The 13818-nt window shown below is 41.0% G+C and overlaps 1 protein-coding gene across 2 annotated transcripts; it reads right to left on the bottom strand.

Moving 5' to 3' along the window:
• Positions 1-2250: 2250 nt before the first annotated feature.
• On the bottom strand, positions 2251-11893 carry ccdc15 (coiled-coil domain containing 15). Of its 2 annotated transcripts, none has more exons than XM_064982083.1 (10): positions 11465-11893; positions 11227-11376; positions 10719-10907; positions 9951-10067; positions 9136-9285; positions 8650-8769; positions 7032-7135; positions 5152-5346; positions 4423-4571; positions 2251-2944 (listed from the first exon to the last, which is right to left on the bottom strand). In XM_064982083.1, the coding sequence occupies exons 1-10, from the start codon at positions 11645-11647 to the stop codon at positions 2760-2762; spliced, it is 1542 nt and encodes a 513-aa protein (XP_064838155.1). In that variant the 5' UTR covers positions 11648-11893; the 3' UTR covers positions 2251-2759. The 2 variants fall into 2 exon arrangements, with proteins under 2 accessions (XP_064838155.1, XP_064838156.1); XM_064982084.1 differs by having other exon boundaries at positions 2791-2944; positions 4361-4571.
• Between the last annotated feature and the right edge of the window lie 1925 nt (positions 11894-13818).

Here is a 13818-nt window from a genome sequence, read left to right as displayed (position 1 = left end):
GCACGGTGGAAAAAGTCAGCCGTTCGGCCCTTGAGCAAGGCAGTTTACCCCCCAAACAACACCCGCTCCCCGGCCGCCGATGACATGATTGGTGTTTTTAAATATCACTGATGAAGGATTTTGAGGCTGATTCCCTGACCTGTCAATGTTTTTAATTTGCTATTTTATACGCTTGTGAATTCAATGGTTTTTACGAGATTACTTGTAGTTTTTCATGTTGTCTGTCTGTAATTTTTTTGTAATGACTTGGTGCTGCCCATCTTGGCCAGGGCGCTCTTGAAAAATATATTTTAATCTCAATGAGCCCTTCCTGGTTAAATAAAGGTTAAATAAATAAAACAATGATGTAAATGAAGGCATCTCTGATTTCAGAGGGGTTGGATTAAATGCATAAAACACTTTTCGGTTGAACGCCTTCAGTTGTACAACTAACTAGATATCCCCCTTCCCCAGAAGTGTGCTGAAAAGAACAGTGTGAAAATAAAATATTATTCATTACAGTTTGTGAAAAGGGTACTGATGCACAAACACCTTGAGGGTGGTCATGATGAGTGAGTCTCATGATGAGTTTATAAACTGTGTTACAGTTAGAGTGGAAAAACACAGCAGAATTTCAAATAAAATGTTGAGAAAACATTTAACTATTAGCCATGTTAACCATCAAATTAGAACTACACACATTAGCAATTTGTGAAAAAGCAGAAGAATCTGTGCACTCTCCAATAGCAATAGTTTATGGTAATGTGATCTCGTTTACCAGGCTTAGTTGGGGCATTGATGTTAGACTCGCTTTTATCATCTGGTAAGAATATCTGTCGTCTCTGCCCCTGAACAAGGCAGTTAACCCACTGTTCCTAGGCCGTCATTGAAAATAAGACGTTGTTCTTAACTGACTTGCCTAGTTAAATAAAGGAAAACATTTTTTTAAAGAATGCTTTGGGAGTTTTTGGAAAGTATTCGGACCCCTGGACTTTTTCCTCATTTTGTTATATTATAGCCTCATTCTAAAATTGATTACATATATATTTTTCCCCTCACCAATCTCCAATCAATACCCCAATATGACCAAGAAAAAAGTGTTTTTGAAATTCTGGCAAATGTATTAAACAGAAATGCCATATTTACATAACTATTCAGACCCTTTGCTATGAGACTCGAAATTGAGCTCAGGTGCATCCTGTTTCCATTGATCGTCCTTGAGATCATTCTACAACTTGGAGTCCAACCGTGGTAAATTCAATAGATTGGACATGATTTGGAAAGGCACACACCTGTCTATATAAGGTCCCACAGTTGACAGTGCATGTCAGAGAGGTGACCAAGAACCCGATGGTCACTCTGACAGAGCTCCAGAGCTCCTCTGTGGAGATGGGAGAACCTTCCAGAAGGGCAACCATCTCTGCAGCACTCCACCAATCAGATCTTTATGGTAGAGTTGCAAGAATGAAGTCACTCCTCTGTAAAAGGCACAACAGCCTGCTTGGAGTTTGCTAAAAGGCACCTAAAGGACTCTAAGACTACGAGAAACAAGGTTGAAGTAAAGTTGAATAGAGCAATGTACAGAGAGATCCTTGCTGAAAACCTGCTCCAGAGCCCTCGGGACCTCAGACTGTGGCAAAGGTTCACCTGCAAACAGGACAATGACCCTAAGCACACAGCCAAGACAACGCAGGAATGGATTCTGGAAAAGTCTCTGAATGTCCTTGAGTGGCACAGACAGAATCTGGATTTGAACACGATAGAACATCTCTGGAGAGACCTGAAAATAGCTGCGCTGCCCATCCAACCTGACTGAGCTTGCGAGGATCTGCAGAGAAGAATGGGAGAAACTCCCCAAATACAGGTGTGTCAAGCTTGACGCGTCATAATCAAGAAGACTCAAGGCTGTAATCGCTGCCAAACAAAGTGCTGAGTAAAGGGTCTGAATACTTATGTAAATGTCATATTTCCATTTTAAAAAATTACAAAACAAATCTACCTGTTTTTGCTTTGTAACGTAACAAAATGTAAGGCCTTAATGTAACAACATTTGGGAAAAGTCAAGGGGTCTGAATACTTCAAATGCACTGTATCCTACAAGTTTAGCTTCTCATTTTTTTATGAATAAACATGAGCATTTATCATGTAGGAAGGCCTTTTACATTCATTCAGTTTTGGTGAACACTACTAAAAAATTTATTAAATCTTACCATAATAGGAAACCGTAACAAATCACCCAAACAATGCAATGAGTAAGACATTAATAATACATTGATATAAAAAAAAATATTTAATCATCGGTCTGTTGCCTAGGACAAGTCACTCTTTCCCCATTTTATAGGAAATGAAACCAGCTGACATTTTCATCCCCCACTTTTCCATAGGAATGGAATAATATATACTGTCATCAGAAGGATTAGGACACTACCAGTGATTACGCCCACTGCTGCATCCAAAATACATTATAGGACTAACAAACACCACTGAAGCATCATCCCGAGGTTCAAAAGATAAAATGTCAGGTTTTAAATCAGACATGTTTCAGCAATTAAGCACAGCGTAAAACCAAGTGTACATCTTTGACATAACTAAAGACAGATAATTAAAATAAAACCATACAAAATAAAGGACATCACGTTTCAAGGAAATACAACTGATAAGTATTCGAGAGTGAGAGACGGCAAGGTTTGATTCAAAATCAATAGCATGACAAAACGACGTCCTTTCATGGTACCGTTTAAAGGTCATTATTGATTTTAAAAAACAAAGAGGGCTGAAATTCAAATGTCCTCTTTTTTTTTGGACCTTTGCGAGGTGGCTAACTTCCTATGAGCTGTGGTTTCCTTCCTGGGTGAAAGGGCGTGCATGGAGGCAATCCGGCGAGCCGAGGCTCGCTGGTGAGTGGAGTGGCTCCTGTCCTTCAGATCACAGCTCAACAGAGCAGACCGCAGAGCCTGGACATAGGCTGGATGAAAGACAAACACAATCATTAACACATCCACCCCATTCATAGCACATCATTCTGAACCTCTGGCTCATGTTCATCAGGAACCAAACGTAGGAGAACTGACTGAAAATACGACTTGCCCAATAAGAAAAACTAATTATAATTTTCGGTTTGGTATTTGGTATCTTATTAGGATCGCCATTAGCTGTTGCAAAAGCAGCAGTTAGTCTTCCTTGGGTCCACACAAAACATGAAACATAATACAGAACATCATTAGACAAGAACAGCTCAAGAACAGAACTACATACATTTTTAAAAAGGTACACGTAGTCTACATATCAATGCATACACACAAACTATCTTGGTCAAATAGGGGAGAGGCATTGTGCCACGAGATGTTGCTTTCTCTGTTTTTTTAAACCAGGTTTGCTGTTTATTTGAGATGGAAGGAAGTTCCATGCAATAAGGGCTCTATATAATACTATGCGTTTTCTTGAGTTTGTTATGGATTTGGGGACTATGAAAAGACCCCTGGTGGCATGTCTGGTGGGATAAGTGTGTGTGTCAGAGCTGTGTGTAAGTTGATTATGCAAGCTACTTAGGATTTTCAACACATGAATGTTTCTTAGAAAAAGAAGAAGTGATGCAGTCAGTCTCTCCTCAACTCTTAGCCAAGATAGACTGGCATGTATAGTATTAATATCAGCTCTCTGATTATAATTAAAGAGCAAAATGTGCTGCTCTGTTCTAGGCCAGCTGCAGCTTAACTAGGTCTTTCCTTGCAGCACTGGACCACACGACTGGACAATAATCAAGATTAGAAACTAGAGCCTGCAGAACTTGCTTTTTGGAGTGTGGGGTCAAAAAAGCAGAGCATCTCTTTATTATGCCTAGACCTCTCCCCATCTTTGCAACCAGTGAATCTACATGTTTTGACCATGACAATTTACAATCTTTTTACAAAGTTTTGTACATTTTCTATTATATTTGCAATATAATAGAAAATGTACAAAACTTTGTAAAAAGATTGTAAATTGTCATGGTCAAAACATGTAAATTCACTGGTTGCAAAGATGGACATGACCCATGAACATGACCCAAGTAGACTAGAATAGGGAAAATAGGAAATAATCAAAATAAGGGAAAAATCTAAATAGGGAAGAATCCAAAATGTGGAAAATATGGAAGGAATATGATTGTTTGAATGAACAGGAGGTAACTATATTGGGTAACTGATAAACGTCAGTAGGTTCATGTTGAGGGACCTTGACATAGTTGCGTTACTTACTCCTCGAGGCATGTTGCTACCAGAAACTAAAAAGTGAACATTCCTAACATTGATGAAAATATTATATGGGAAATAATACATATATAGTAAACATACATCAAGGGTGCAAGTCACCTATCTTGGCTTGCAGCAGGTCAAATAATTACCATACTGTTCTTTTGGAGGTAGCCTATTGGCTTGTGGTTGAGACATTTGGTACCGTTTGTACCTTTAGGGTTGTTGTAGAAGACACAGTTATTTGCGCAGGTGTCAGGATGGGAGTCCCAGAAACTGTCCCCACAGCAACAAAGAGGGGGGAGCTCTGTATTCTCCAGAACTATCCTCTCCTTCATCTGAGCTCTCAGAGCCTCGATGTACCTACCACAAGACACAAAATAATGTGTATTGTTCAATTTTCTGTCAAAGTACCCAACGTTTCATTACAAAAATTGTAATTTTAATCCATAGAGACATGAAGGAGAAGCTAGTCGGATGTTGATCTCTTCAGGCTGGGACACAAGGCCTTATTCTCTAGTTGACCAGCACAAACATATTTAGGGCCAGTTTCCTGGACCAAGATTATTCCAGGACAAAAAAGTACTTTCAAAGGAGATTAATCATTCAGCATTCTTTCTAGTCTAGGAATGGGGTCAGGGGTAGGATAGAATGTAGATGTGTTATCTAAGGTATAAAAAAAATGGTTGCCATGATTATCACGAGCAAACATCAGAATTTCATTTTTTACACTGGTATTTTCTAGAAAGAATACGGTCTTTCATATTTCCCAATGTGACTTTTGGAGGAGTAGTGCACATGATGTGTTGCTCAAGGACAAAACAATTATATATATTGGCAGAAGATTGACCCTTCATTCTGTCAGATACTGTACAATTATCAAAAACCTTCTGGGCTGAATCTAGTTCATTTAATTTCAGATTGTATTGATTAATAAAGTTACCTTGTGGCTTCTTTATCTTTCTTTGCTCTCTCTTTCTTCTCTAACACCTCTGCCCTCTCCCCTTCCTCAAGCCTCAGTCGCTCCAGAATCAGAAATTCCCTCTCAGCCATTTCCAGTCTATCCTCCTCGAGCTGCCGCAGTCTCTCCAGCCTCCTCTCCTCTTCCAACCTAGTCTGTTCCTTTTCTGCTTTTATCCTAAAAGGACAGACAAAACTACATTAAAATGTGTTCTTATTTCGCAATGGAATGTAATGCCACTGTCTGCATCGTTGACAACACATTTTATCCATTATATTGAAGAGACAATGTTGAAGGAGTATGAATGTTTATAAAGTGCCAGTCAAAAGTTTGGACACACCTACTCATTCAAGGGTTTATTTATTTGTACTATTTTCTACATTGTAGAATAATAGTGAAGACATCACAACTATGAAATAACACATATGGAATCATGTAGTAAACAAATCAAAATATATCTTATGTTTGAGATTCTTCAAAGTAGCCACCCTTTGTCTTGAGAGCTTAGCACACTCTTGGCATTCTCTCAACCAGCTTCATGGAGGTAGTCACCTGGAATGCATTTCAATTAACAGGCGTGCGTTTCTGAAAGTTAATTAACGTTTGAGCCAATCAATTGTGTTGTGACAAGGTAGGGTTGGTATACAAAAGACCAAGTCCATATTATGGCAAGAACAGCTCAAATAAGCAAAGAGAAATGACAGTCCATCATTACTTTAAGACATGAAGGTCAGTCAATGTGGACAATTTCAAGAATTTAGAAAGTTTCTTCCAAGTGCATTTGCAAAAACCATCAAGTGCTATGATGAAACTGGCTCTCATGAGGACCGCCACAGGAAAGGAAGACCCAGAGTTACCTCTGCTGCAAAGGACAAGTTCATTAGAGTTACAAGCCTTAGAAAATGCAGCCCAAATAAATGCTTCAGAGTTCACGTAACAGACATCTCAAAATCAACTGTTCAGAGGAGACTGCATGAATCTGGCCTTCATGGTTGAATTGCTGCAAAGAAACCACTACTAAAGGACACCAATAAGAAGAGACTTGCTTGGGCCAGGAAACACGAGCAATGGACATTAGACCGGTGGAAATCTGTCCTTTGGTCTGATGAGTCAAAATCTGAGATTTTCGTTTCAACCGCCATGTCTTTGTGAGAGACAGAGCAGGTGAACGGATGATCTCCGCATGTGTGGTTTCCACTGTGAAGCATGGAGGAGGAGGTGTGATGGTGTGGGTGTACTTTGCTGGTGACACTGTCAGTGATTTATTTAGAATTCAAGTCACACTTAACCATCATGGCTACCACAGCATTTTGCAGCAATACGCCATCCCATCTGGTTTGCGCTTAGTGGGACTATCGTTTGTTTTTCAACAGGACAATGACCCAACACACCTCCAGGCTGTGTAAGGGCTATTTGACCAAGAAGGAGAGAGATGCAGCATATGACCTGGCCTCCACAATCACCTGACCACAACCCAATTGTGATGGTTTGGGATGATTTGGGCCGCAGAGTGAAGGAAACGCAGCCAAAAAGTGCTCAGCTTATGTGCTCATCATATGTCAGAACTCCATGAAGACTGTTGGAAAAGCATTCCAGGAGAAGCTGGTTGAGAGAACGCCAAGCGTGTGCAAAGATGTTATCAAGGCAAAGGGTGGCAACTTTGAAGAACATAATATATTTAAAAACTAGGGAAATTTATCATTTCAGTTTAATATCTCAATTGACTGCATTGAAATGAGATGTACCCCAACCCTGATATGAATGCAAATGTGACAGCACAGTTTACTAATAGTGACATTTTTTGAAAACCAGTATATCCAGAGGAGGAACTACATTTGTTTATTGTGGTTGTGCCGAGTCACCTTCCGATTCTCCTCAGGTGCTTCCTATGTCTCTGATGCTCCTTGACTTGTTCTCTCTCAATGTCCATGAATAGGCGTCGGTACATCAGAAACTGAGACTGACCCTACAAACAAACATTGTTAGAGTTAAGGTAAAGTTATTTTATGATGTCAAGGGGTATATTTTTTATAAAATGTGCATATGGAGAAAAATAATGTTCCAGCACATTAATGCAATTGAAGCAGAGACCTAAGTTTAAAGCAAATTCACTACATGACCAAAAGTATGCTTGTCGAACATCTCATTCTAAAATCATATGGAGCTGGTCCACCCTTTGCTGTAACAACAGCCTCCACATTTCTGGGAAGGCTTTCCACTAGATGTTGGAATATTGCTGCGGGGACCTGCTTCCATTCAGCCACAAGAGCATTAGTGAGGTCGGGCACTGATGATGGGTGAATAGGTCCGCGTTCCAAATCATCCCAAAGGTCAGGGCTCTCTGCAGGCTAGTCAAATTCTTCTACACCGATCTCAACAAACCATTTCTGTACGGACCACGATTTGTGCATGGGGGCATTGTCATTCTGAAACAGGGAAGGGCCTTCCCCAAACTGTTGCCCCAAAGTTGGAAGCACAGAATCGTCTAGAATGTCATTGTGTAGCGTTAAGAATCCCCTTCTCTGGAACTAAAAGGGCCTAGCCCGAACTATGAAAACAACCCCAGACCAATATTCCTCCCCCACCAAACTTTACAGTTGGCACTATGCATTCGGGCAGGTAGCGTTCTCATGGCATCCACCAAACCCAGATTCGTCCGTCGGACTGCCAGATGGTGAAGCGTGATTCGATTCATCACTCCAAAGAACGCGTTTCCACTGCTTCAGTGTCCAATGGCGGAGAGCTTTACACCACTCCAGCTAACGCTTGGCATTGTGATCTTAGGCTTGAGTGCGGCTGCTCAGCCATGGAAACCCATTTCATGAAGCTCCCAACTAACTTCTTGTGCTGACATTGCTTCCAGGGTTAGTTTGGAACTCGGTAGTGGGTGTTTCAACCGAGGACAGACCATGCTTACGTGCTACGTGCTTCAGCACTCGGTGGTTCTGTAAGCTTCTGTGGCCTACCATTTCGTGGCTGTCTTGTTGCTCCAAGACATTTCCACCTCACAATAACACCACTTACAGTTGACCGGGCAGCTTTAGCAGGGCTGACTTGTTGGAAAGGTGGCATCCAAACAACAGCCAATGTTTGTCTGTGAAGATTGCATGGCTGTGTACTCGATTTTATACACCTGTTTGCAACGGGGTGTGGCTGAAATAGCCAAATCCATTAATTTGAAGTGGTGTCCACATACTGTTGGCCATGTAGTGTATTTCACTAAAGGCTAACTAGCTGAAAGTGTGCAAAAGTCTTGAAAATATGTGGTACTTTTTGGCTGAAAATACACTGGGCTACCATGCTGCATAAATCATTATGTTTCATACAGTGTTAGTTGATCTCTAAAGGGGGGATTTGGTGGAGGGCTGTGTGTAAATATGGTCAGTGATAAGGGTTATTTAATAGCCATCTAAGAAGGGCCAGGGCGTATATTCATAAACACTAAAACCCTATAATGTAGTTCTAACTGGCCTTAATCACCTGTCTCTTCAGTTCCTCCTGGTCTTCTTGGGGCCACAGCACTTGAGTAGCTCTATGGTCAGTACTCAAATCATTACTATGACCTGCAGGATAAGGCTCACAAAAGAGCTTCTGACAGACCTGCAACAAAGAAGGTATGAAAGATTGATTATTAGCTGTCACAATAGATGTGTTTTGGCCTTAAAGCAGTCTTTTTCATAAAAGTCAGGTGACTCCTGGACAAAAGCACCCAAATAATAATTTACAGAATTTAGTAAGAGTTGAGCACCTCTTGTTGTGCATTATGTAAGATTAAACCTTTAGGGTAGTTTAGTTGGAGTTAGAAAGGTAACTATATAGATTGATAAACAATTTGCTATAGCCTGACTAAAGGAATGTTAGGACAAGCATGTGAGTCACAGGACTATTGACTGTGTGGGGTTTGGGGAAATGGGAGCGTTTGGAAATTGGAGAAGTGTCAAAAAGAGAACACTTGTGGTGACAGACCGGATTGTTGTCAAAGGTGACAGTCTTGCTCCTGTGACCCTCGTGAAGATCAAAGTTCTTTAGAGGGGAGTCATGTTGCCCAATCAAAGGAATATTTTCCTCCTCCTTTTCATGATCCTCTTCTTCTCTTGTCACCCGATATACAGGTTTCTGTTTTGAGTTAGAAAGCACAATAATTCCTTTTACTAAAATGTTGACACAAATTTGACAGAAAAGACAGTATTCCTGCAACTGAGAGTTCCAAATGATAAAGCTATAACCAAAGAAACAGAATGAAAAAATATTTTTATTTTACCAGGTAAGTTGACTGAGAACACATTCTCATTTGCAGCAAAGACTTGGGGAATAGTTACAGGGGAGCGGGGGGATGAATGAGCCAATTCTAAGCTGGGGATGATTAGGTAGCCATGATGGTACAGTATGGAGCCAGATTGGGAATTTAGCCATGACACCAGGGTTAACACCCTTACGATAAGTGCCATGGGATCTTCAGTGACCACAGAGGGCAAAGTCCCCAATCACTGCCCTGGGGCATTGGGATATATATATAAATTATTATTTTTTAGACCAGAGGAAAGAGTGCCTCATACTGGCCCTCCAACACCATTTCCAGCAGCATCTGGTCTCCCATCCAGGGACAGACCAGGACAAACCCTGCTTAGCTTCAGAGGCAAGCCAGCAGTGGGATGCAGGGTAGTATGCTGCTGGGCAAATCATAGGAAGTAAAATAAATAAATTATAATTCTATGGTTATCCAACATTTTTGTTAAAATTGACTTTGGCCTGTTAGAAAGGGTCAGTATAAACAAACTCACATCTCTGGTAGGATACACCTTCCATATTCCCCCAGGGAGCTCTGACATCACTTCTCCGTCACGGACCGTCTGACAGGCTGCCAGTCTGTGTCTGACCTGCCTCGTGACTTTGCTGAGCTGAAATACCAGAACCAACCCATATGATTATCTACTTTATCTATAGCGCTAATGATAGAAGTAATGGCAATGTCACTAACTTAATGAGCAAAATGGCTTTAACATCCGTGTAAATAATCCTTTGGCATTATTGAGGATAAAAAGGTAGGTAGCCTAAGTCTATATGGCACCGTTTACACAGGCACCCCAATTCTGATCATTTGCCCAATTATAGGCAAAGGATCTCATTGGTCAAAAGACCAATTAGTGGCAAAAAGATCAGAATTGGCATGCCTGTGTAAATGCAGCCTTTGTTGCAGAGATCATTGACGGACATAGGTTGTGTTTACACAGGCTTCCCAATTCTAATCTTTTGCCCAAAAGATCTGGTCTGATTGGTCAAAAGGCCGGTGTAAACACATAAACACACATTAGATATAGATGCGAATCAATAACATTTTTTTTTAATACTTCTTGCTTTTCCTTTACTGTAACAAGCACAGATTTTGCAAACCTACTGGTATTTAGAAGTTTTTTTCCCTTGCAATGATCGAGATATGTGGTCGTTTTTCTTACTTCCATTTAATGCATGGAATAGAAAATGCTCTGGAGAAGAGCATCTTCTAAATGACTAAAATGTCAATGTAGATCGTCACAGATAAATTTTGCCACCTCATGCGTTTGCTGATCTGTCCGGTTTTCTCTGTTGCTGCTATCATAGCCCTGTGCTTGAACCCAGCGGGAGTTGGGGCTGCAGATGGCTAGCTCTCTCTCTGGGGAGTAGGGGCACGGATTCTTCCTGGGGGTCAATCTCTGCGCTGCGTCGCTGGACTGCTGGAGCACTCTCCCCTCCTGCTCTGCCTGTAAAGACAAACAACGCAGGCTTTAAACTGGCTAATATGCTGTCATTAAATGAGGAGTGTGAGGACTCTGCATGGTATACCCAGGTTGTGTCACTAGCCTATGACATTCTTGATAGAGGTGGTGCTCATTTACCTATAGTCCATGTCATTTACATGTGCAGTTGCTAACTACAAAACTGGGAAACCAAGATACCTGTATTCTTGCCATTTGTAATGCTTTGTTGTTTTATAATGATGTTGGCCTACTAACTGTCTTCCATCATGAACAGCAATTGTAATACAATATGTTAACTATACACATTATATAGCCTAGTCACCATCTCGCATGACTTCTGAAGCTGCCACCTCTTGCGGATTTGAGCCTGTTGTGCCACGCGGCGGCGCACGTCTTCCTGAAACCGGCGAAGGCTCTCCTCTTTCTCACGTTGAATCTCCATCTGTAGCGCCTCAGTTAGCAGGGCACGAACCTGGCTCATACGAAAGAATAAGTCAACGGGTAAATATGCTAACTAGCTACCTGTTCAAGTAGAATAACTGATGTACGGCTACACTTACATTTGGATGCTCATCCTGGCAGTCTTGTCCACTCTCCACCCAGGCGCCCACAGGTGCAACTGCCTGATTCCTCTCGGCCAATACATTATTTCGATTACAATGTTTGCTTTGAGCATGTACTGTTATCCCACTAATTGAAACTTTGGTTGTGCCCTTTACTTTAGGATTGATAATAGGGGGCATGTTGCTCGCCAGATTGCTAACTATCCAGGCAACGTTTGCTAAGTTCTGAGTTAACGTTAGCTAGCTACTTCTTCAACCAACCTAATACGTTTCACGATGTGCAACAGCGTTGACATGAGTATGAATTGTCCGGAGGGCTATAAATTATTTCTTAGTATCTGTGAACATAACCTTTCTTAAATACTGAAGTGTGTTTGGCTTCTCAACTGCCACAGTTGACGCTTCTTGTTGTTGGAGACGTAATAATAGTGCGACCATTTTTGCTCCGCCCACTTAATTTATTTGGGTTTCTTCTGGATTCGAGAATCTGAGATCTGAATGGTCGTACCAGGTGTCCATCAAAATTTAGTTTGACTCAAACATGCGCAGGCCAGCCTGCTCAAAACTTCCTCTCTGCTCAGAAGCACCCTAGGCATAAAAGTGAGTTGATTAAAATTATATTTAGGCTGTTAGAATCTGTGGAACAGATGTATTCAACGTATCCCTGTCTATTCCCTGCCCTCCACGATTAAAAGAGGGGCAATTATTTGATACATGGTAATAAAGCAGCAAAAAAGTGGTGGACAGCATACTACCATTACTACTAAAGGCCATGCTTTTGTTTAGGTTATAAACCATTGACTAAGTTTGCACACACACACTATACACACATCACTGTCCTGATGCTCGTCTGCACTGCTGGGTCCACAGCCCGAGTCCACCTTCTCACCTGCTGTCGCAGCTGCCTATGTGTGTGAAGACACTTTTCCAGAGAGAGCGGGAATGTAAGCAGTGCATGTGCCAGTACCCAAGGCCCAGCTTTTGGTGTAACTGTCGTGACCACAGACGGTCTTCTCTGCGCTACAGTCCCCCTCTTCAGCTGTGTTACTCTCTCTGCACTGGTCAGCTACTAATACATTACATAAACCTCATGTCAAACTCTTCTCCGGTAGCTGAATCAAGCTGGATTGGTTTGAAATATATTTTCAGATAAATTGCTAATTTCCATCTATGGAAATAGGCTGTATGATTTAGGCCCACTGAAAAGTCCAAGTACACAGTGACATAGTTTTCTCATGAGAAAACATAGTAACAACACGAAATTGTTATCCAGGCATGTAATAATCTTTCCCTGTTCTGTGGACACATTTTGTAATGTCTTTACTCTCCAACGTATACCTTTTTTGTCCATTAAAATAACATCAAATTGATCAGAAATACATTGTAGACATTGTTAATGTTGTAAATTACTATTGTAGCGGGAAACGGCACATTTTTTATGGAATATCTACAAAGGCGTACAGAGGCCCATTATCAGCAACCATCATTCCTGTGTTCCAATGGCACGTTGTGTTAGCTAATCCAAGTTTATCATTTTAAAAGGCTAGTTGATCATTAGAAAATCCTTTTGCAATTATGTTAGCACAGCTGAAAACTGTTGTTCTGATTAAAGAAGCAGTACAACTGGCCTTCTATAGACAAGCTGAGTATTGTGCATCAGCATTTGTGGGTTCGATTACAGGCTCAAAATGGCCAGAAACAAAGAACATTCTTCTGAAACTCATCAGTCTATTCTTGTTCTGAGAAATGAAGGCTATTCCATGCGAGAAATTGCCAAGAAACTGAAGATATCGTACAACGCTGTGTACTACACCCTTCACAGAACAGTGCAAACTGGCTCTAACCAGAATAGAAAGAGGAGTGGGAGACCCCAGTGCACAACTGAGCAAGAGGACAAGTATATTAGTGTCTAGTTTGAGAAATAGACGCATCACAAGTCCTCAACTGGCAGCTTCATTAAATAGTACCCGGAAAACACAAGTCTCAACGTCAACAGTGAAGAGGCGACTCCGGGATGCTGGCCTTCTAAGCAGAATTGCAAAGAAAAATCCATATCTCAGACTGACCAATAAAAAGAAAATAATAAGATGGGCAAAAGAGCACAGACATGGATTAGCTAACACAACGTGCCACTGGAACACAGGGGTGATGGTTGCTGATAATGGGCCTCTGTACACCTATGTAGATATTCCATAAAAAATCAGCAGTTCCCAGCTACAATAGTCATTTACAACATTAACAATGTCTACACTGTATTTGTGATCAATTTGATGTTATTTTAATGGACAAAACAATTTGCTTTTCTTTCAAAAACAAGGACATTTCTAAATGACCCCAAACTTTTGAACGGT

Source organism: Oncorhynchus masou, chromosome 12 (genome assembly GCF_036934945.1).
Source record: "Oncorhynchus masou masou isolate Uvic2021 chromosome 12, UVic_Omas_1.1, whole genome shotgun sequence".
In the NCBI taxonomy this organism is placed as follows: Eukaryota; Metazoa; Chordata; class Actinopteri; order Salmoniformes; family Salmonidae; genus Oncorhynchus; species Oncorhynchus masou.
Note: the sequence above shows the minus strand (reverse complement) of the source record. Positions and strands in the feature narration are given on the sequence as shown.

Coding starts and splice junctions, on each gene's coding strand:
- ccdc15 (XM_064982083.1), bottom strand. CDS start 11,647: ATGCCCCCTATTATCAATCCTAAAGTAAAGGGCACAACCAAAGTTTCA. Junction 10,068..10,718: donor CAGATCAGCAAACGCATGAG/GTGGCAAAATTT, acceptor CTGGTATTTCAG/CTCAGCAAAGTCACGAGGCA. Junction 4,572..5,151: donor AAAGATAAAGAAGCCACAAG/GTAACTTTATTA, acceptor GTCTTGTGGTAG/GTACATCGAGGCTCTGAGAG.